Here is a 22,374-nt window from a genome sequence, read left to right as displayed (position 1 = left end):
TTGACTCAGTGCAATGCACCCCAGTATTTTACGCTGTACCTCTCTGTCCTGAAGCCAATGGATTTGTTTCTTGTATTAGTGTGTTGAACAAAATAATGGGTTTCATTATAATTTTACAAACTTATTCATATTTATTTCATCCAATGTCTTGTCCTCTTTCCCATCCCATAAATCCCTACTGGTAGTTACCTTCTACACTCATGTCCTTCTTAGAAAACAAAACAAACAATCAAATCTACATGGGACAACACGTGAAATAGTTGTTTTATTTTATTTAACATAGCGACCTCTTATTTGATCCATTTTCTGAAAGGGCTTAATTTTGTTCTTACTTATGGCCTAATACTAATCCATTGTATTTATATAGCATATTTTCTTTATCTGTATCTATTCATCCATTCCTCTGTGATAGCTAGGCTAATTTTTTTTTAGCCAGTCCTGGGGCTTGAACTTAGAGCCTGGGCACTGTCCTTGGACACTTTTTGCTTAAGGCTAGCGCCCTGCCACTTGAGCCACAATGCCACTTCTGGCTTTTTCCGTGTATGTGGTACTGAGGAATTGAACCCAGGGCTTTATGCATGCTAGGTGAGCTAATTTTGTAACCTGACTATTGTAAGTAGTGCTACAGCAGCAAGTATCTTTATTGTCTATTGACTTGGATTCCTCTTACCATATACGTGGCAATGGTATAGACAAGATCATAACTTTTTAATTTTATTTTTTGCTATACTCATTTCTATAATGTCTAGATCAAATTACCTTTCCACCAACAATGTATAATAGTTCTCTTGTCTCCTGCATCATTATTAACTTTTGTTGTTTTCTTGACTGTTATTCAGACTGGGGTAAGGTAGAATTTCAAGTAGGATTTTCTTTGTTTGCCAATCTTTGGGCTTGAACTCAGGGCCTGGGTGCATCCTTAGGCTTTCTCAAGGTTAGTGCTCTACCACTTGAGCCACAGCACCACTTTTGGCTTTTTCTGTGTATGGGGCACTGAGGAATTGAACCCAGGGCTTTGTACATACTAGGCAAGCATTTTACCACTAGGCCATGCCCCCAGTTCTCAAGTAGGTTTTTTTGTTTTTGTTTCTCCAGTCCTAGGGTTTAACTCAGGGCTTTGAACACTGTCCCTCAGCCTTTTTCCCTCAAGGCCAGCCCTTTACCATCTGAGTTATATCTCCATTTTCCACTTTTTGGTGGTTATTGGAGGTAAGAGTGTTACTGACTCTCCTGCCTGGGCTGGCTTTCAACTGCGATTCTCTTATGTCATTTTCCTGAGCAGCTAAGATTACAGGTGTGAGCCACTGGCATCCAGCTCAATGTAGTTTTGATTTGCATTTCCCTTATCCTTAAGGGTAATATGAACACAGGAGGGTTTTCTCTCTTCTAGTGTCTCTTTCAATTTCTTCAGTGTTACATAATCTTCATTGCAGAAGGCATTTACTACCTTTAGTTAGGTTTATTCCTAGGTATGTAATATGCTACTGTGAATCTGTTTGCTTTTCTGGATTTTTATTAACACATTTGACATTGATATGTAGAAAATCTATTGATGTTTGCATGTTGATAAACACCAAAAGTGTTTATCAGGTACTGCCTTTTAAGAATAAGATTGTATGTATTCAAATAGGGGATGCTTTGACTTGTTCATTTCCTATTTTTTATTTCTCTGTCTGCCCTTGTAACTATGGTTAAGATATGATGTGCTATATTGACGAAGGACTAGAAACAGGGAAAATATTTGTCTCATTCCTGAGTTTAGAGGAAATATTTCTAGTTCTTTCCCACTAAGTATGAGGTTGGTTATAGGTTTATTGTAAGTAGCCTTAATTATGTTGATGTATGATCCTTTATTAATAGTTTTATTGTGAAGGAATGGTGAATTTTGTAAAAAATATTTATTGACATATCATGTAATTTTGGTCCTTAATCCTATTACATGTTATGTTTATGGATTTGCAGTTTGTTGAACAGTTCTTGCTTCCCAGTAATGAAACCCATTTGTTACAGGGTATGATTGTTCCTAGTGTTTTGTTTAATTTGGTTGGTGTTTTATTTATTTATTTATTTTTGCCAGTCCTGGGCTTGAACTCAGGGCCTGAGCACTGTCCTTGGACTTTCTCAAGGCTAGAGCTCTACCACTTGAGCCTCAGCACCACTTCCGGCTTTTTTCTATGTATGTGGTACCAAGGAATTGAACCTGGGTCTTTGTGCATGCTAGGTAAGCACTTTAACCACTAGGCCAAAATCCTGGCCCTGGTTGGTGTTTTATTGAAGATTTCTGTACGTATGTTCATCCTTTTTGTTGTACCCTTATTTAATTTTAGAATCAAGGCAACATGGGCATTGTAAGGTTGACTTTGCATTTATTTCCTATTTTAAGGAATAGTTCTAAGGGTGTTAATGTTCCTTCTTTAAAAGTTTGGTCAAATTCAGCAGTGAATCCATCCTGTGCTGGGTCTTTTTTTGTTCTACTATTGTAGTACTATTTCAATCTTATTGCTATTTATTTATTTATATCTTCTTGATCCATTTTTGATTGGTCACAGTAACTAGAAATGTAACCATTTCTTCCATTCTTTTTTTTTTTTTTTTTTGCCAGTCCTGGGGCTTGAACACAGGGTCTAAGCACTGTCCTTGAGTTTTCTCAAGGCTAGAGCTCTACCACTTGAGCCACAGCACCACTTTTAGCTTTTCTATGTATGTGGTATGGAGGAATCGAACCTATGTCTTAGTGCATGCTAAACAAGCACTCTACCACTAGGCCAAATGTAACCATTTCTTTTAGGTTTTCCAGAGTACTGGAGTATAAGTTTCCAAAATGTTTCCTAATGATTAACTTGACCATATTGGTATTTATTATAATGGATCACTTTTATTTTTAACTTTTTCATTTCCTGGAATTGTGCTTTTGTGTTCTTCTGCTAAGAGTAATTACCTTTGAATATCTCAGTTTTAATCTTTTACTTTATTATTCTAGATCATCTCTTTTGATTAGTTGAATTTAGGGCTTATCAATGGTAATTGTATTTTCAAAGAACCAACTTTGCCTCCTTGATTTTTTGTACTGTTCCTTTCGGCCCTATTTCATTAATTTCTACCCTGTTTTCATTTTTACTTTTCATTTATGAATTTGGGGCTTGACTTGTTATTTTTCTAAGACCTTTAGGTGTATAGTTAGGTATTTATTTGACATTTGATTTTTTTTCAAATGTAGGCATTATACCTATAAACTTTTCTCTTAGAACTGCATTTGCTGTATCCTTGTAGTATCTTGAAGTTTACTTTTCATTGATTTTAGAAATAAAAAAAAAATCCTCCTTGATTTAATGATCCAGTGATCCATTCAAAGCACATTTCAATCTTCATTTGTCCACATACTTTGTTGTTTCTCTTATTATAGATTTCTAGTTTTACCCCATTACAATCTGATAATAAAGGATAAATTCTTTCTTTTTGGGGGATATTTGTTAAGACTTGTTTATGAGCATAAAATATGATCTATTTTGAGAAAGTTTGAAGGCCTGCAGCTGTAGGATATATATTCTGCAGCTGTAGGATAGAATGTTCTGTAGATGTCTGTCAAGTCTATTTGATGTATGCTGTAGATTTTAACTCTGAAATTTGATTTGTTTTTGTCTTCTTGACCTATTTATCTATTAAGAGTGAGATGTTAAAGTCATCTATTATTATTGAATCTAAACCAATTTTTCCTTTTATGTCCAATGTAGGCCTTATGAACTTGGGTGCATCAATGTTGAGTGCAGATAGATAGATAGATAGATAGATAGATAGATAGTATTACCACCACCCCCTAAGAAGAAAAAAATAAAATGAATATATACACATGCATGCAAATATCTAAGATTTGGACTCAAGGCCTCATGGTGGCTGGTCTGTTGCTTTATCAGTTGAGCTATGAATTCAGTGTTTTTTGCTGTTGGTTTTTGAGATAAGGTCTCATAAACTTTTCTGCTCAGGCTAGCCTAAAACTGAAATACTCAAGTTTTAGGCTTCTTTTGAAGCTAGGATTATAAGGCATAAGCAACTATTACTCAGCTATTTCACTTCATCTATCATTCTTCATTCATTATTCCTTCTTCTTTCCCTCACTCCCTTCCTCTTTCTTTTGTATAGGTCCTGGGCTTGAACTCGGGGCCTGAGTGCTGCCACTCAGGGCAGGTAGGTTAAGACTCTACCTGCCACTTGAGTCACGGCTTTGCTTTTGGGTTTGTTTGTTTGTTTATTTATTGTACTTAACTGGAAATAAATTTCAGACTTTCTTGCCCAGACTGGTTTTAAATGGTGATCCTGAGATTTCAGCCTCTTGATGGCTAGCATTATAGGTATGAGCCCACTAGTACACTCAGCTGTTCCTTCTTTTTGCCAGTGCTGGGGCTTGAACTCAGGGCCTGAGCATTGTCCTTGGGCTTTCTCAAGGCTAGAGCTCTACCACTTGAGCCATAGCAACACTTCTGGCTTTTTTTCCCCTCTTATGTCTGGCATACCGAGGAATTGAACTCAGCTCTCTGTGAGTGCCAGGCAAGCACTCTATCACTAGGCCAAATTCCTGGCCTGACATTTATCTTTTCTAACTAACTTTATGCCTGTATTTTTTAAACCAGTGCTTTCTTCCTGCCCAAATCTGGCCACAGGAAGACCCACAAAAAGTTGTGGAATGAAGAAACTAATACAGTACTAGAAACACAGAGCTTCATTATATCAACCCTTCAATATAACATTTTCAATATAACCTTTATAATTGAGGATAATGAATGGCAGAGAGGCAAAATAACTTAGAGGATGATGTAAACAGCAATTGTTATCCACATCCTCAAACTCCCAAGTGTGAGCTATTTTTTTCAATCTAATTTGAACAATTCACCAAATTAAAAAAAAAAGAAGATCTTAGGAGCTATTGTAATCAAAACAAAGAAATGGTTGATTTCATTTTGCACTTAATACTGAGATATACCCTACTTATCCTGCAGGCAAATTAGAAAACTCACATTTGGAACAGAATTAGGCCTAGCTGATGAAAGCAAAAACAAGTAGAAGAACCATCAGTTAAATCTGCAGTGAGAAACTCAACTAAGTCCTTTGCAGGATTATCCTTAGTGTTCAAACACATACAACTTCTCTACTGACTGTGGACTAAAGTCTTCCTTCCTCTAAGAATATCTCAAAATCATGAACTAGATAGATCCATCTGCGTACACTTGTTATTGATGGACAGGAAGATCTAACTGAGGTTTCTGGCATCAATAGCCTAGGTTACTTATAGAGGCAGGATAAAAAACATGATGCATTAAATACTCATTTGTGATCTTTCCACATATCAGGATTCAAACTCTCAGGTTGTTTGTTAATAGATACCTCTTGTGCCTAGAAAATTATGAAGTACTTTAGAGATTTGTAATACTGAATTAATCATGAATGAATAAACTCATGGAGACATTCATGAAATATTTTAGTTGCAGACACAAGGAAACTAAAGGATATCTTACACATGTGATTATCTTGCTTAATGCCTAATCTAATGTTTTGCATCTGATAAATTTTATAATAAATGCTGCAGGAGAAATCTAGAATGTTTCCATAGACAGTTTTGGAAAATTTGCTAATTTGAAAGAAAATATAACAAGCTTTATGGCTCTTTCTTGTTTTTGCATTTAATTTTTCATTGTTTTTCAATGCTGAAGATTGAACTTAGGACCTCAAATAGACACTGTGTTACTGAACTATACCCCATGCCTTCAGGATTTATGGTTATTAATTCTTCCTCTACCTCTTCTGACTTCAGGATTCTAAGAGCACAAATAGCTGTGGTTAATGAAAGTCATTCAGAAATTAAGGTGGTGCTCCTAAGTGTTATTTGGTAATAATGCTGGCTATCATCATATTAGTAATTACTATTGCCTAATATTGACATCAATTGGTAGAAATATGGAAATTGAAATAAAATTTATTTTTCTCATCATAAATACTATTCTAGATGAGAATAAAAGAAACCAGTACAGTGGCTCAGGCCTGTAATCCTAGCTACTCAGGAGGCTGAGATCTGAGGATAGTGATTCAAAGCCAGCCGTGGCACTAAAGACCTTAGACTCTTATCTCCAATTAAACTCTAGAAAAAGGGAAGTGGGGCTATGGCTCAGGATAAGGCAGCAGCCTTGAGCTGAAGAGCTTAGGGACAACACCCAGGCCCAGGGGTAGGGTGGTATCCTTGAACAGAAGAACTCAGGGGCAGTGCCCAAGCCCAGAGTTAAAACCCTATGACCCATAACAACAATAACAAAAAGAAATAAAAGATATAAAGAGTTAAGAGATAAGAAATGAAAAATATATGACTTACTTCAGAGAACTGCAAACAAGAGATAACCAAATACCTTACCATTCATCAGAGAGAAAAAGATGCCGTTCAGATAGAATGCAAGATGCCTGTCATAAACAAAGGTTCTGAAGGCTAACAAGTTTGTGGTAGCTGGGATGGACCCTAAGCCAAAAGAACTTTGTCTGAAAGTTGAAGACCAGACCATATGGTTTGAGGCTAGCTTGCTACAAGGCCAATTATGTGTGGCATCTGAAGACTAAAGAACCTATCATTCTGTCACTACTGATAATGTATGGCCTACCATAGAGCCAATGAGCTGCTTTATTTTCAGAAAAGAAAAAAAGATAAGATTGTTTACCTGTTGGTGTCAAGGTGCAATATGGAGCTGTAGGTGTGTTTCCTAAGGTATTTGTCTCAGGCACTGAAGTTTTGTAGATATTAGCCATTTGGCCTGGATATGGTCCACACCAAACTCCAGCTGCTACTCCTGGATCAAAAAGTTGTGTTCCAATCCCAGCTAGATTATATAAATCATTGTTCCAATACACTTCCTGGGGCTGGCTGTTGAGCCCTGTTTGTTGGTGTATGGCATTACTATGACTGGTTGTACCAAGAGGAGCAAAACCTTTTACTCCTGTGTTCTGAACATTCCCAGAAGGTCTCTGCTGTGCAAAAGGATCATGGGAGACCCTTCGTTTCCTTTCCTCCTCTCTGTTGTAAGCCACATTCTGTCTGGGCTGTAGTTTTGTCTGTTTGTCCAGACGGTTGCCAAAGTTATGATAGCTGGCTTCTTCCTGGAGTTTTTGCTGCAGGTTGGGCTCAGTGTCTTCTTGTGGGTGCTCTTGAGAAAAGAACCAGGACTCCTCCACAGGACCCATCTCCAGTCCTTGAGAACTATGCAGTGAACCAGGCTGTTCTGTTACAGACAAGAAATTACCAGGATCAGTTTCATGAGACATTAAAACAAAACAAAACAAAAAAACAGCATCACAAATCTGTCCTTTACAATGACATGCTAAGAAGGAAAAAAGAATGAGTGATTTTAGTAACTGGTTTTCTTCCTTCAATTTACAACCAGTAGGAGAGTCTGACTGTTAGTAAGGGAGCATGGGGAAATGATAATGGACCACAGAAGAGTGAGGACCAGAGGGATGAGTTGGGAGGAAAGGGACTTGGGTTGTTGTTTCAGTGTAACCAGGGTCGATCCAAGAAAAAGCAGCTGTGCCCTCTGCACAAAGCATAGTAGCTTTCATTCTATAATGCCTGTGGGAGTGGGAATCTATCACCAGAACTTGATGGAGGAGGCTTGGATGAGGTGAAGTGATCTGCATCTGAGCAGGCAGAAGTGGCTTTGATATCCTTGGTCCCTGTTGGACTGAGACCACCCTTGGCTTACACAGATCCAATCCCTTATGACCTCCTCAAGGTAGTAAGCACACATACATATGTACCCATCTTTCTACTCAACCATCACTTTGTCCCTGTCAGATACATCAGGCCTCTTGGATTCAAGACATTTGATAACTATGATTAGTGTAGCTACTTAATAGTTCAAAGACATACAACTACTGTCCAGATCTTAAATCCCTTGACCGCAGAAGCTCAGTTTGATAGTTTCTTCTGTACTTTAGATTTCAACTGCAGGGTTAGTTACCTGAATTTGACCTGCTTGGTGGTAATGCGACAGAATCAATTTGGAGAGACTGCATTCTCTTCAAAAGTAAATTCTGGTCTGGATATTTTTTCTATAATCAAAAACATAAATACATAATTTAGTAAATAGTAGATAATTTTGAGCCCTAGAAAATTATTGTAAGAATGGATCTTAGGCTGGGCATGGTAACCCACAGACCTGCAATTCTAGCTACTTCAAAATAGCAGATTCATTTATAATACTTCCCATTTTCCCCCAGTAACATTGTGTTTTATTTTTATATGGCCACATATATTTTTTTCATTTCTTATATTTTGAGGGTGAAAAGTTTACCAATATGATAATATTTTACATAACTGCTGATTTGGTTTTATGTGTTCATCAAGCCTTTTAAATTCAAGTCTCAACAACAATTTACACTGCTTTGTTTCCCAGTTGATTATATATGTTTTGATATGTTGATTTTTAAGAATATTACCTACCTTTAAACTCTCCACATCTGCTTCTATGTTTTCTTTCAATTGGTTTACATAAAAAGGTCTAAATTCTCCTTCAATATCTATGTGAGAAAACAGTCCTTTAAATTTCATGTTTTAAAGACAGATTAAAAATATTAGCCATCTATTTTCTTTGCATTATTTGCCATAACAAAAGGTTGTTGTTGTTGTTGTTGTTTTGTTTTGTTTCTGCTAGTCCTGGGGCTTGAACTCAGAGCCTAGGTACTGTCCTTGGACACTTTTTGCTCAAGGTGAGTGCTCTGCCACTTGAGCCACAGCACCATTTCTGGCTTTTTCTATGCATATGGTACCAAGGAATTGAACCCAGGGCTTCATGCATGTTAGGCGAGCACTCTACCACTAGGCTATATTCCTGGGCTCCCTCCGCCCCAAAAGTTTTAAACTGAAAATTACTGTGATGAAAAGCCCAACACGATGAAACACTAGGAAGAAAGAAGAAGGGCCAGAATATCACTAGAGGTTGAAGCTCTGAACTAACAGTGTGCATTTGGTTCTGGGTTTAGCAAAGCCCTAGCTGTGAAAGTTAATCTGCAAAAGAACAAGGATGAGCAAACTCCAAGTTTCTGTTCACCAATTTTATGAGAGGATGGGGTACTCAGAATACGAACTGAGGTAAGGTTACAGTTGTTACCTTTAAAAGGAAAATGAGGAGATATACTTCACTTCTTCTAAGAACAATAAAAATCCCTAGATACATAATGACATTTGCAGGTAAGTGGATGAATCTAGAGAGAATCATGTTGAATGAGACAAGTCAAGACCAAAGGAACAAAAGGCACATGGTATCCTTAATATGTGGCTATTAGATCCAAACAGTACAAGAGCGAGGACTCAATATTTGCATACCCAATGATATAGACATGGTACTAGAAATATAAACACAACTGCATAGACATAAAAATTTATGACTCTATAGACATAATGTTTTATTATATAGATTAACATGTATCTATGACATACAAACCCTCAGCCTAATTTTAATTATGTTCTAAAATCTAAGTGCCAGTGATTGTATATAGATATTCCCTTCTTGAATACTTGTTTGTTAAATATCATTTGAAATATGATGTAAAAATCAATGTTAATAAATTCTTTAATAAAAAAATCCCTAGATACTATATATCAAACAAATATTCAAATATATAGATGTTTTGTAAGGAGGAGAAGGAAGGCAGATTAGATGAGGCTTGAGAGTCTGAGTGAATACAAGAGAATGAGTTCTTGTATTTCTTCTATCCCAGAGTTGCAGATGAAAAGGAGAAAGGGAACAACTGTGAGTCCTCCCCAACTCACACCAGCCCTGACCAGTGAACATCTTGGAGAAGCACTTCACCCGACCAGGCTGATGTCAGAGACTGCCAGATAGCAAGCCTGAACTTGTCAGCCTAATGGTTGTGAATGTGTCACTCCACTGTCATGGGGTCAGCAGGCCACAAGAGCAGCCTGCACTTGTTCTCATTTGACAGTAATAGGAAACTCTTCCATTTTCCACAAGGGAAATGTTAGAAGAAGCCTCAAGGGGAACTGCATATCTACTGCAGTCTGGTAGATATGAGGGACCTCTGCTTTGGGTATCAATGAGGATAACTAGAAAATCTAGATTTCTACCTGTACTTGACATTTGTAAGTTGGTGACCACCATTTCTCCTGCCAGGCCAGAGTAAAACAAGTTCTGCTAAAACAGAGGAATAAGGGAGATTCAGACTCTCACTAGATAGTAAGAAAAAGTAGGAGGTACAATGAAAACCCATTCACATTATACCAACAACCAGAAAGATGGTTAATAGCATGAGTAAAGGCAACAGATGCCAACATGGAGAATACAGACATGTTGGTTTTACTTCCCCCAAATGTTCAACTAGCCACAATAAAAATTGTTTACAAAGAAATTACAAACTTGTTTAAAATAAATGGAAATATGCAAAGTCTTAGCAAAGAAAAAGGATGGGGATCTAAAGACAGTGGTAGAGTGTAAACTCACCATGCTCAAAGCCTGGGTTCATGCCCATTACCAACGAACCAGCCAACAAAATTCACCAAGAGATAGACATTTTAAGACTGAAGGGTAAAATACTAAGAATAAGAAGCTCAGCATAGAATAGCAAATGAGCCTAAAAGCAAAATGGAGGAAGAGAAAACAACCAGTGAAATGTAGTAGAGAATGCCAGAATACCTGATCCAAATGAGATGGAGAAATTTAACTGAAAAAATAAAAGGTAGAGGGCCGGGAGTTTGGCCTAGTGGTTAAAGTGCTTGCCTAGCATGCATGAAGACCCGGGTTCGATTCCTCGGTACCACATACATAGCAAAAAGCCGGAAGTGGTGCTGAGGCTCAAGTGGTAGAGCTCTAGCCTTGAGAAAGTCCAAGGACAGTGCTCAGGCCCTGAGCTCAAGCCCAGGGCTGGCAAAATAAATAAATAAATAAATAAATAAAAATAAAAGGTAGAGCCTTGGAAATCTATGGAACATACAAAAAAAAAAAATCTAGGGGCCAGGAGTTTGACCTAGTAATAGAGTGCTTGCCTAGCATGCACAAAGATCCGGGTTCAATCCCTCAGTACCACATACATAGAAAAAAAAACCCAGAAATGGTGCTGTGGCTCAAGTGGTAGGCTTTTAGCCTTGACAAAACCCAAGGGCAGTGCTGAGGCCCTAAGCCCAAGCCTAGGACTGGCAAATAAATAAAAATCTAGATTTATGCCATCATAGTTCCAGTAGGACAGAAGAAAGAGTTCAACTGAAACAAAAATTTTAATGTCTCAAAGGTTCTGAAACATGATGAGGCATATATATATGTATATATATACATATATATATATATACATATTCAAGAAATTAGGCAAAACCCAAGCCAAATAAACTCCCCAAAATATCTACACCAAGGCAAAGGATAAGTAAATCTTTATAAAATTTTTAAAAAAGCTAAAACACTGAAAAATAATTGCAAGAGAATATACTGTGTATAGTATAGGGGAGAAAAAACACATGATTAGAATGATGATAACTTCAGAAACCAGGGTGGCTAAAATGAAGTGCCATAAGGAGAAAGGAAAGGAGAACTGTCAGTTCAGAACCCTATACTCAGCAATTAACTGTCCTTCTGAAATGTCTGGAAAATCAAGACATTCTCAGAGGAAAAATAAAAGACTTTATTATTCTAGAAGAATGGCTAAAATATCCAATGATAAAAGAAGATACCTTGGAAAATCAGGAAGGAAGAATATAATTAGCCTTTCGCCATGTACAAGCATTAACTCAAAGTGGATCAAAGACTTCAATGTCAGACCGGAAACCGTGAAACTGCTACATGATAGAGTAGGAGAGACACTAGAACTCATAGGCACAGGCAAAAGATTCCTGAACAGAATCCCAGGGTCACAACAGATTGGAGAGAGACTTGATAAATGGGACTACTTAAAAATAAAAAGTTTCTGTACAGATAAAAGCATAGCCACGGGGGCCGGGACTTTGGCCTAGTGGTAGAATGCTTGCCTAGCATGCACGAAGACCCAGGTTCAATTCCTCGGTACCCCACATACATAGCAAAAAGCCAGAAGTGGTGCTGAGGCTCAAGTGGTAGAGCTCTAGCCTTGAGAAAGCCCAAGGACAGTGCTCAAGCCCTGACCCCAAGCCCAGGACTAGCAAAAAAAAAAGTTAAAAAAAAAAAAAAAGCATAGCCACAAAAGTAGAGAGACAGCCAACCAACTGGGAAAAGATATTTACCAATAATACATCTGACTGATGCTTAATATCCAGTATCTACAGGGAACTCAAGAAACTAATCCCCCCCAAACCCAACAAACCATTCACTAAATGGGCAAGGGAACTAAAGAGAGACTTATCAAAAGAAGAGATTAAAATGGCAGAAAAGCGTATGAGAAAATGTTCATCATCTATGGTCATAAAGGAAATGCAAACCTAAGATTAAGAAACTACCGTACCCCAACAAGAATGGCCATGATTTTGAACTCAGACAATGACAGATGCTGGCGGGGTTGTGGAGAAAAAGGAACCCTACCACACAGCTGGTGGGATTATAAACTAGTTCAGCCACTCTGGAAAGCATTGTGGAAGTTTCTTAAAGAACTAAAAATAGACCTTCCCTACGATCCCACCATACCACTTCTGGGCATCTACCCTGAACATCATAACCTAAGATATGATAAGGACACCTGCTGATGGATATATATATATATATATATATATATATCCACAATGGAATTCTACATAGCCAACAGACAAGATAAAATAATGGCATTTGCAGGGAAACGGATGAATCTAGAGCAAATCATGTTGAGTGAGACAAGTCAAGACCTAAGGAACACAAGGTACATGGTATCCTTAATATGTAGCTGTTAGATCCAAAGAATACAAGAATGAGGACTCAAAAGTTGCATACTCAATGCTATGGACATGGTATTGGAAATATAAAAACAACTACACAGTCATAAAAAACTTATGACTCTACAGACATAATGTTTTATTACATAGACTATTATGTATCTATGATGTACAAACCCTCAGCCTAATTTTGATTATGTTCCAAAATCTAAGTGCCTGTGGTTGTGTACAGAGATTCCCTCTTGAATACTTGTTTGTTAAACACATCATTTGAAATATGATGTAAAAATCAATGTTAATAAATTCTTTACAAAAAGAATATAATTAGTAGACTACAAATAAATAGTTTCTGTCCCTAACTTGATTCCATATAGCTCCTGTAATATATCTAATAAGGGTGTCTTTGGGGAAGTGGCTAGAGGAATAGACAGCTTCATAGTAGAGACTGGTCACCAGAGAGACAAAGCCACAATTACAGAGCTGAAACCTTGGGTATCCCACTAAGAACTCCAAGGAGAATTGACAATTAATCACCAATGATCATTGATTTAATCAATCATGCTGATATCCTACAACCTCTGTAAGAACCTTTATAAGTGCTTAGATTCTGAGATTTTTTTCTTGGAGGGGGGGGGGTTGATGCCACAGAGAGACTGACAAGAAGATGGGCCTGATGAGGTTCTAGAGATGTCATCACTCACCCATCTTTGCTTTATTTATGTATGTTTTCTATGTTTCATTCTGAATATCATATACTATAAGGATAAACATAGTAAATATTTTCCTGGATCGTATGAGTTTTTTGTTGTTGTTATTCTCTTATACATCCCAGGCATGAAATGACTTCTATATTTTCTGCAGTACATGCACACCACGGAACAGCACTCAGAAGAATGACATATATCGATCCATGCAATGACCTGATGACTTACTGGAATGGAACTCAGTTGATCCATATTCATTTAATGTTGTTGTGAAATGACATTTAAGAATGGAGACTAGGTTAGTGGGTGTCAGAGGTAGAGGGAGTGGGGCAAGAGGGTAGATTTAAAGCCACAAGATTTATTCTATACCTGACTGCATCAACATCAGGATGCTGGTTGTGGTAATGAACCTAGTTCTGCAAGCTGTTCACCACTGTGAGGAAGTGAGTTAGGGCATGTGGGACCTCTTTGCACTATTTCCTGTGAGTGCAAATTTACCTAAATATGAGAACCTTCATTTTCGCCTGTGAAAAGGCATAAGAACAGACAAACCCAAGATAAACTGAGGGCTGAGAGCACTCTAAACCAAAGTACCCTTTGAAATCTTCAGTGGTAGAAGTGGACGGGGCCTTGTTTTCTCTCACAGAAACTATGACAGCAAAATGCTTTGCAGCTTTCTTAGTGTCTTTATTTTTGCCAGTCGAGGGGCTTGAACCCCTCAGGGCCTGAGCCATATCCTTGGGCTTTCTCAAGGCTGGCGTTCTACCACTTGAGCCACAGCACCACTTCCTGGTTTTTCTATGCATGTGGTACACCAAGGAATCAAACCCAGGTTTTTGTGCATGCTAGGCAAGCAATCTACCACTAGGCCAAACTCCCAGAGCCCCTCTTAGTGTCTTCTTAGTATACCTGTCCTACTGATTCTTTCTTAGGTAATCCAGAGGGATGGGAAGAGGTGGAGGGATGTGGACCTATCTAGTCTTCCTTTCTTCTCTACTACAACGCCGACTGAAATGCCAAAATATACTCCTAAAGGTGACAGTAAAACAAGAGTAGGGAAAGGAAAGATGAGTTAGGAAACAGGAAAGCCAGCTGAGAACTTCAGTGTCTATCAACAAAAGGACAAAGAAAATGGGGTCCATACAAAAATGGGGTATTATTCAGCTATAAGTAGAAAATTCTGATACATGCTACAACATGGAGAACCCTTGAACACTGTATGTTACGTGAAATATGCCAATGCAAAAGACAAATATTGTGTTGTTCCATTTACACGAGGTAGCAGACCACTTAGAGAGGAAGCAGAATGTGTTTCCTAAGGGTTGCCAGGGGAATGTGGAGTGCTAGCTTCAATTTGGAATAAAAAAGTCCTGGAGATGGATCATGGTGAGAGATGCACAAGAACAGAATGGACTTACTTCAGCATGACTGTATGCTGAAAATTAGCTAAGATGTTCAATTTTCTGTTATGCATATTTCATTTTATTTTGGTATGTACAGTTGAACACAATAAAATACGTGAACTCAGAAATAGGGAAAAGAAATGAAAGATCCCACATCTCATCTTTGTGCTTTGAGAGGACTATAGCTTTTCACTGAACAAAGTGTCTGAGATCTAGGAAGGCAATGAGGTAAAGTAGAATTCCTATGTAAAGTAAACCTTGATTTTCTGAAGCCTCAAACCAAGCTCCTGACTGGGGGCATCTTACCTAGCAACAGCACCCTATGAATGTATCCCACACAGGCACAAAGATCTTCTCACCAGGAAATGTTGGGCGCACTTCCGGGTCTGGATTCCAGCAGAGCTCCATGAGGCCGATGATGAACTTGGGGCAGTCCTCAACGATGTCATTCACATCTGGCCTGTTCCCAGATTTTATGCATGTTAACAGCTGCTCCGCACAGATGGCATCTAGAGAGCAAAGAGAAGCATTGGCCCAGGCTTTCAGCTCCACTTTTCTCTCTGGCAGGAATACAGAAGCTGGACAGCACTGTTTGCTTATCTAGAAATGGCCTGTGCCAGGGAACTAGCCTAGCCCACTGTACAGATGGTCAACAACGTGTTAATTTCTGCCAAAGGAAGGCAAAATCCCAAACAAAACTATTTCCTCATAAAACAGCTAGATTTTTGGGTAAGGCCAATAGCATTCCCAGATCTTGGTCAACAGCAAATGCAGAAAGTCCTTGCTTATGCTAAGCTCTGTTTAATAGGAGTGACTTTAAATATAGTACATGTGATAATTAATTTTCTACAAGTAAGCACAAAGGGTTCTGTCAGCACAGTTTTGAATGGTATAGGTCTGAGAATATTTTCTTCCTTTTTTAAAAGAAATCATAATTTAAGACTGGCATTATAGAAAACATATACAGGCAAAGAGCAAAGTATTACTGCCACAGCAGTTCAGTTAGACATGACTGGAATTTCTCCATGTACACAAACCAATCCCTCCGAGATAACTGAGATTGTACAGTATGTGTCATGCTTTTCCCAATGTTAGGAATTCACCAATTCAAAATGGGAAGATTTTCCTGAGTCCAAAAAATTAAGGAATTTTCTAGGGAAGGACTGAAGAAGGAACTCTCAGACAGGAGACTTCATGCAAAAAAAAAGCAGGAAAGCAACAGACTGGAATGAGTCTCCTGAGAGACGCAATGGTCTGTTCAGAGAGAGCCTCAAATCTCGAACCAAAAAATCTGAACTGTATTATAAAGGACATGGGGACTCTTGAAAAAACTTTCAATAGATAAGTCAAGTTGGGTGAAGTGGCTCAAGTCTGTAATTCCAGCTACCTGGAAAGTGGAGAACAGTTTGGCCTACACAACAGGTTCACCATATTGTATCTCAGCCCAATGACTGGAAACAATGTTGCATGTCTGTTTAACCAACTATAGGAGAAGCACAATGGCTGTTTGCAGTGACCAGTGTCTGTCATCCTTCCCAATGTGGGAAGCACAAGTAAGAAGATGGCAGGCCTGCTCAGGTATAACGCAAGACCCTTCATCAAAAATAGACAATGTGGGCTGGGGGCGTGGCCTAGTAGTAGAGTGCTTGCCTAGCATACATGAACCCCTGGGTTTGATTCCTTGGTACCACATACATAGAAAAGGCTAGAAGTGACGCTGTGGCACAAATGGTAGAGAGCTAGCCTTGAGAAAGCCCAAGGACAGTGCCAGGCCCCGTGAGTTCAAGCCCCTAGACATCTTGTAGATGGGGACAGAAGGGAAAAAGTGGGAGACAGTGAGGGTAAATAAACACAGCAGTGATGTGCACTAAACACTATGTTGAAAATGCTGAAAAACTTGTCATGGGGACAGAAGGGAAAAACTGGGAGATAATGAGGGAAAAAGTAACACTGTTCAGAAAGAAATGTACCTACTACATGGCTTATGTCACTGCAACCACTCTGTACATCACCTTTACAAGAACAATAAAACATAAAAACAGAAATAAACAATGCAAGTTGTGGTTTCAAATGAGAGGGAACACCTGGGAGTGAGTGAAGGAAATGGTGTCACTGTTCAAAAAGAAATGCACTCATTACCTGACTCATGTAACTGTAACCTCTTTATATCACATTTTTAATAACAATTTAAAATGAAAAAACAGCCCAATGGGAAAAGTCTGTGTCTCTTTCTCTTACACACACACACACACACACACACACACACACAGAGTCTTACTTTCAGGATGAGGGGTACACACATGGAGCCTGCAGCAGAAACAAAGGGTCTGAACTCCATAAGCCAGTGGGGGCAGAGAAAAGTAGGTAGATTGAATTTACCATATTTGGGAACTTATTGCGTGTGAGTAAAGAAGGCAAGGTGAGGATGAAATGCTGTTAGCCTTGTGGTAGAAACACCTGGAGAAAAGCAAAGCTGGAGGTACTACACGGTGAGCAACAAACGCTTAGAAACTTGTTTGGGGGATGTAAGTTATAGATGTAAGTAATGGAGCAAACGTGCAAGTGTCTACCCAAAGCCTGAGGTAGAGATTTAACAGTATCAAATAGAGAGCTGGTCCTGATATCTCAGCACCCACAGCACTGGATAATCACCCAGAAAGAAAGGGTACAAGAACATTCATTCATTTGCACACATCACAAACCAAAGGACTACTTATGAATCTACTTCCCTCACAAACCATGCCACACTGGTACTGGAAAAAGGTAATTCTGGAAGCAAGGAATCAGTGAATGAAGAATCAAGCATTCTATCCAGGAAGAACCTTGGTACTTCCCAGCACTTCTCAAACTCAGACAGACACATTATGCAAGCTCCTATTCATCCAAGCATCTCTCACTTCTAAGTTGGGATCACTCATTCAAACTGAGCACCTACTGTGTTTCAGGCACTGTGTGTGTGTGTGTGTGTGTGTCTGCTAAGGAAATGACAGTGAATAAATCAGACGTGGGAGTAGCCCAGAGAAACCATAGACTGCCATTAAAGGAACAAACAATTCTAAATCTTCATCAGTCTCATTGAAGGCCATTATTTCATGCAACAGTTTTGATGAATATCAAAATTCTGTACACATGTGTCTTACTTTCGTATGGCTCCTTATTTGCTAATATTGCCCAAAGAACGATGCCAAAGCTGTACACATCTGACTTCTCTGTGGGCTTTGTGTTGATGTTATTCAGGTGTTCAGGGGCCATGTAGTAGAGGGTGCCACCATTTTTCTTAGAGGTTCTGCTTGCTTGCTTCTGTTCATTGTGTTCCTCTTTAGTCAACCTGCTCCAGGTCTTAAAAGAAGCAACACCAAGATCAGCTATCTGTAAGAGAAGTTCAGCCATGTGGTTATTGTGGGAAGATGACAAGCAAATTAGACTTGACTTTCAAGATGTAGGGTATGAGTTAAGTGGTTGTACTGGGCAGATGTAAAGCAGCTAAACAGACTCATAGAAGGTAAAATCTGGAAAATCCTCCCCCGCACCCAAGAAATGTCCATGTGAAATTCTGTTATCTCTTTTCTTATACAATGAGAGGCAAACAGAATATAGTTCTGGTAGGACTGTTTAATCTATGGCTGTTTTCTGTTTTTCAGGCTAGGCAAAAAAATGTGATTTTCTTCTCAGCATATGTGGGGAGCAGATGGAGACTGGGTACCACACCTTCTAGTCCCACATGAGATCCAGGGGCCATGGATGTGAGTTTCCAAAAGATCCCAGAGACACTGTGGAATAACGACTATGGGTCTGCTTGTTTGGTGTTGGTAGACTGAACCTAAGAAGATGGGATAGGAAAGAAACTAAAGAGACAGAAAAGCAGAAAAAAAAAAAATCAAGTTCAGACACAGAGAAATAGAGTAAATATAGAACAAAATGCCAGAACAGGACAGTTAAAGGAGTACCACATATGCCAGGTCCACTTTTTTTTTTTTTTTTTTTGCCAGTCCTGGGCTTGAGCTCAGGGCCTGAGCACTGTCCTTGGGCTTTCTCAAGGCTAGAGCTCTACCACTTGAGCTATAGCACCACTTCTGGCTTTTTCTACGTATGTGGTACCAAGGAATTGAACTGGGGTCTTTGTTCATGCTAGGCAATCACTCTACCAAACTCCAGGCCCCATGGTCCACTTTTTATTTCCACAAGTCCAAGCAGGAATTTGGGGACAAGTTATGATGTGTATATCTAAAGTGCTGATTTTAACCCAGAATGAGAGATGCCATTAATTAGCAGAAGGAATGTTCTTTCAAGGCTCTGAAATAAAAATCTTTCCAAGGCTCAGTGTTAGAAGTAAAATCTTGCAGGCAGATGCTGAGATCCTTGCCCAGGCATTTTCTATTTCAGGCTCCTTTTGTGTTTTGGTGTGACTGTGGAGGTGGAATTCAAGGCTCTACCAGTGATTTATACCCCTTGACTCTTTTCTTGAATTTCAGCTGCTCAAATCAGATGTGCTGCTTGCTTCTCATAGTTAATCTAGGCCTTAAATGGACAAAACGATCCCTTTCCTTCTTCCCATGGAAGCAATTTTCAAAAAGAAGTGCATATTTTCCAGTGCAGATGGAAGTAAACAAATAACATAAATGAACTCTACTATATAGCACAGGTCTTTGTTTTTCAGTGATTGAGTGAATTCAGGACCTCTCAGACACTAGACAAGTGCTCTACCTCAGCCCATCAAACCAAAGGCTTTTGAGCCCCAAGCAGTCAATTTATTTGACTCTCTTAGGCTGAGTTCTAAGGACTTTCATAACCACAGTCCACATTCTTTCAAATTCCAGAGAAGAGTTTTAGTCTCACAAATCTGGGGAAAATGACAAAGCACATGGCTCATTCCATGGTGATCAATGGCAATTCTCAAATGTTTCCATCTCAAAGCCTGACTGACATAGAACCAAAGTCTAGCATAGAGGTTTTCTGACTTATTCCATTTATTTCTAACCCTCCCTTACAGGTCTAACTGTTACCTCCTTTGTAATCTTCCAACCCTACAGGGCCTTGCAGCTCTAGGTCTTCCTTTATCATCTAAGAAACTGAATTCACAATGGGAAACCAGAACTGGAATTAGCCTTCTAGACAATGCTTTACCTTTATGTGAAAATCACTGTCAACAAGGATATTTTCAGGCTTCAAATCTTTGTGTATCACACCTTCTTCATGTAAGTACCTCATTCCTTCAATGGTCTCCATAATTATTCTTCCTTTTAGAGAAAGTGGGATACCGACCTGAAACAAGTGACAGTAAGTCTATAAAGCAGACAAGGCAAGTATTTTGTGGAAGACTGGTAGATCTGAGTGTGAGGATAGCTTCTAGGTCTCCTGCTTGGAGAGGCCTATCAGAACTACCGTCATGATTCTCCAACAGTTCCATTTCAGGGGCTGAAGGTCCATAGTGCTATATTTTGTGTGTTTAAGACCAAAAAGTCTATTCCACTTATGGCAAATAAAATACCATAAAATTAAATTCCTTGCAAAGACATATTATTATTACTCTTACTAGTATAATTTCAGATAGTACTTTTATTACTAGAATGGTATCTAAAATGCGTGAGTAAATGAGCAATGGTAAATCATTATGGCACATTCTTTTTACCATAACGATATGGTTACTTGCATTAAATGCATGAATAATATCAGGAAAATGTACATGTGAAATAATGTTAAGAAAAAAATAAAAGAAAACAAAATCATACAGATAATAAATGAAAAAATCCATGCTACATGCATAATTCAAAAGCTATGATGAAATAAATTGACATCTTTGGTGATATGGTATCAGACACTTAGGGCACCATTTATAGTAGCATAAACAATTCTAATTTCTATCATAGTGGTTAAATTGTAGCTTTTCTTTACACTGAGAAACTAATTTAAACACCAGTATTCCTAAAATTTCTTAAAGTGTTCCTAATTTAAACACTAATATTCCCTAAAATATTTATGTGCATATTGGTTATTAGCTAACAGGAAAAAATGATGGAAGTTAGATTTGCAAGTTTATCTCTGGAGCCATATTTAACTCATAATGTGGATGAACTACAGAATCTATAATATCCATCACTGTACTAAAAAATAGCAGAAGGGGGCCGGGAGTTTGGCCTAGTGGTTAAAGTGCTTGCCTAGCATGCACAAAGACCCGGGTTCAATTCCTTGCTACCACATATATAGAAAAAAGCCGGAAGTGGTGCTGAGGCTCAAGTGGTAGAGCTCTAGCCTTGAGAAAGTCCAAGGACAGTGCTCAGGCCCTGAGCTCAAGCCCAGGACTGGCAAAACAAACAAACAAACAAAAAAAACAAACAAAAATAAAAATAAAAAAATAAAAAATAGCAGAAGACTAAGTGTGGGAGCAAATGCCTATATGCCTAGCTATTTGGAAGGCTGAGGCAGGAGGATCACTTGTGTTTTCAACTTTGAAGCCAGCAAGGGGAACTAGCATAGCAAGTCCTCATTTTGATAAACAAATAAGCAAAAAAAGTATCTTTTTAAATGGCGGAAGAGTTTTTCCTGTTTTTCTTGGTATACTTTCTAAGTTGGGAAAAATTTCAGGAAAGCCAAAGTGTCCCTCTCCCATCTCTGCCTGCTTCTCTCTTGGGCCCTACTCATTTTTTTTTCTTTTTGGGGATAATGGGGTTTTTCACCTCAGGATCTCATACTCTCTATGCACTCTACAACTCGATTCATACCTCTAGCTTTTTCTGCATCTGGTAAGTTTCAGGCAGGAATTCATGCTGTTGCCAAGGTTAGCCTGAGACCTTAATTCTCTTATCCCTTCCACCTGCATAGCTGGGATTAGAAGTATGTGCTCCTGCAGTCTGGCTGACTTTTTTCATGCATCCCAAACAATGTACTCTATCTGGTCTAATTTTGAATGTCTTATTCTCAATCAAGATGCACATTTCTTTCAAGCAGCTAATTTTACCTGGCTTAGTAGAGAAGCACAATCTGAAAACTATAATACAATGAATACAAGTGATCCTCTTTAGTCATTTCCATAGGTTTTTGGAGGTTTCCAGAGCGATCTGTGGATCTAGCTAGTGTGATTTGGAAGAAGCAGATGGAAAAAGGGACATATTTGCTATAAATTATGGTAGCCATATCTTGCATTCCTCACATGTAATCTATGTTCTGCCCAAACCCATCGATTTGTATTTCTGCAAAGCATGCCATTGTCTCTACTGAAGCATGCATTCAACAGTTGTCTGCTTCAAAACTCTACTTGTCTTTCAGACTGGAAGTCTTTCCTATCCATCTCAAATTGGGATGTGCCTGTCCTCTCTGTTCTACAGCAGACTTTGGGTTTGTCTAACAATACCTTTAACAGTATTTCTTTTTTTTTTCTTTTTTGCCAGTCCTGGTGCTTAAACTCAGGGCCTGGACACTGTCC

The 22,374-nt window shown here is 38.6% G+C and overlaps 1 protein-coding gene across 3 annotated transcripts in view; it reads right to left on the bottom strand.

Annotated features, from left to right (window-relative positions):
- Ripk1 (receptor interacting serine/threonine kinase 1) overlaps positions 1–22,374 on the bottom strand; it is a 40,677-nt gene that overhangs the window by 4,898 nt on the left and 13,405 nt on the right. For all 3 annotated transcript variants that reach the window (XM_090356386.1, XM_090356385.1, XM_090356387.1), the window contains 6 exons: positions 20,079–20,216; positions 18,095–18,323; positions 15,314–15,463; positions 8,471–8,547; positions 7,989–8,079; positions 6,693–7,250 (listed from right to left, as the gene is read on the bottom strand). In XM_090356386.1, the coding sequence (XP_090212512.1) occupies positions 6,693–7,250; positions 7,989–8,079; positions 8,471–8,547; positions 15,314–15,463; positions 18,095–18,323; positions 20,079–20,216 (1,243 nt within the window). The remainder of the gene's footprint in view (positions 1–6,692; positions 7,251–7,988; positions 8,080–8,470; positions 8,548–15,313; positions 15,464–18,094; positions 18,324–20,078; positions 20,217–22,374) is intronic.

Source organism: Megascapheus bottae, chromosome 22 (genome assembly GCF_031878675.1).
Source record: "Megascapheus bottae isolate mThoBot1 chromosome 22, mThoBot2.hap1, whole genome shotgun sequence".
Taxonomy (NCBI): Eukaryota; Metazoa; Chordata; class Mammalia; order Rodentia; family Geomyidae; genus Megascapheus; species Megascapheus bottae.
Note: the sequence above shows the minus strand (reverse complement) of the source record. Positions and strands in the feature narration are given on the sequence as shown.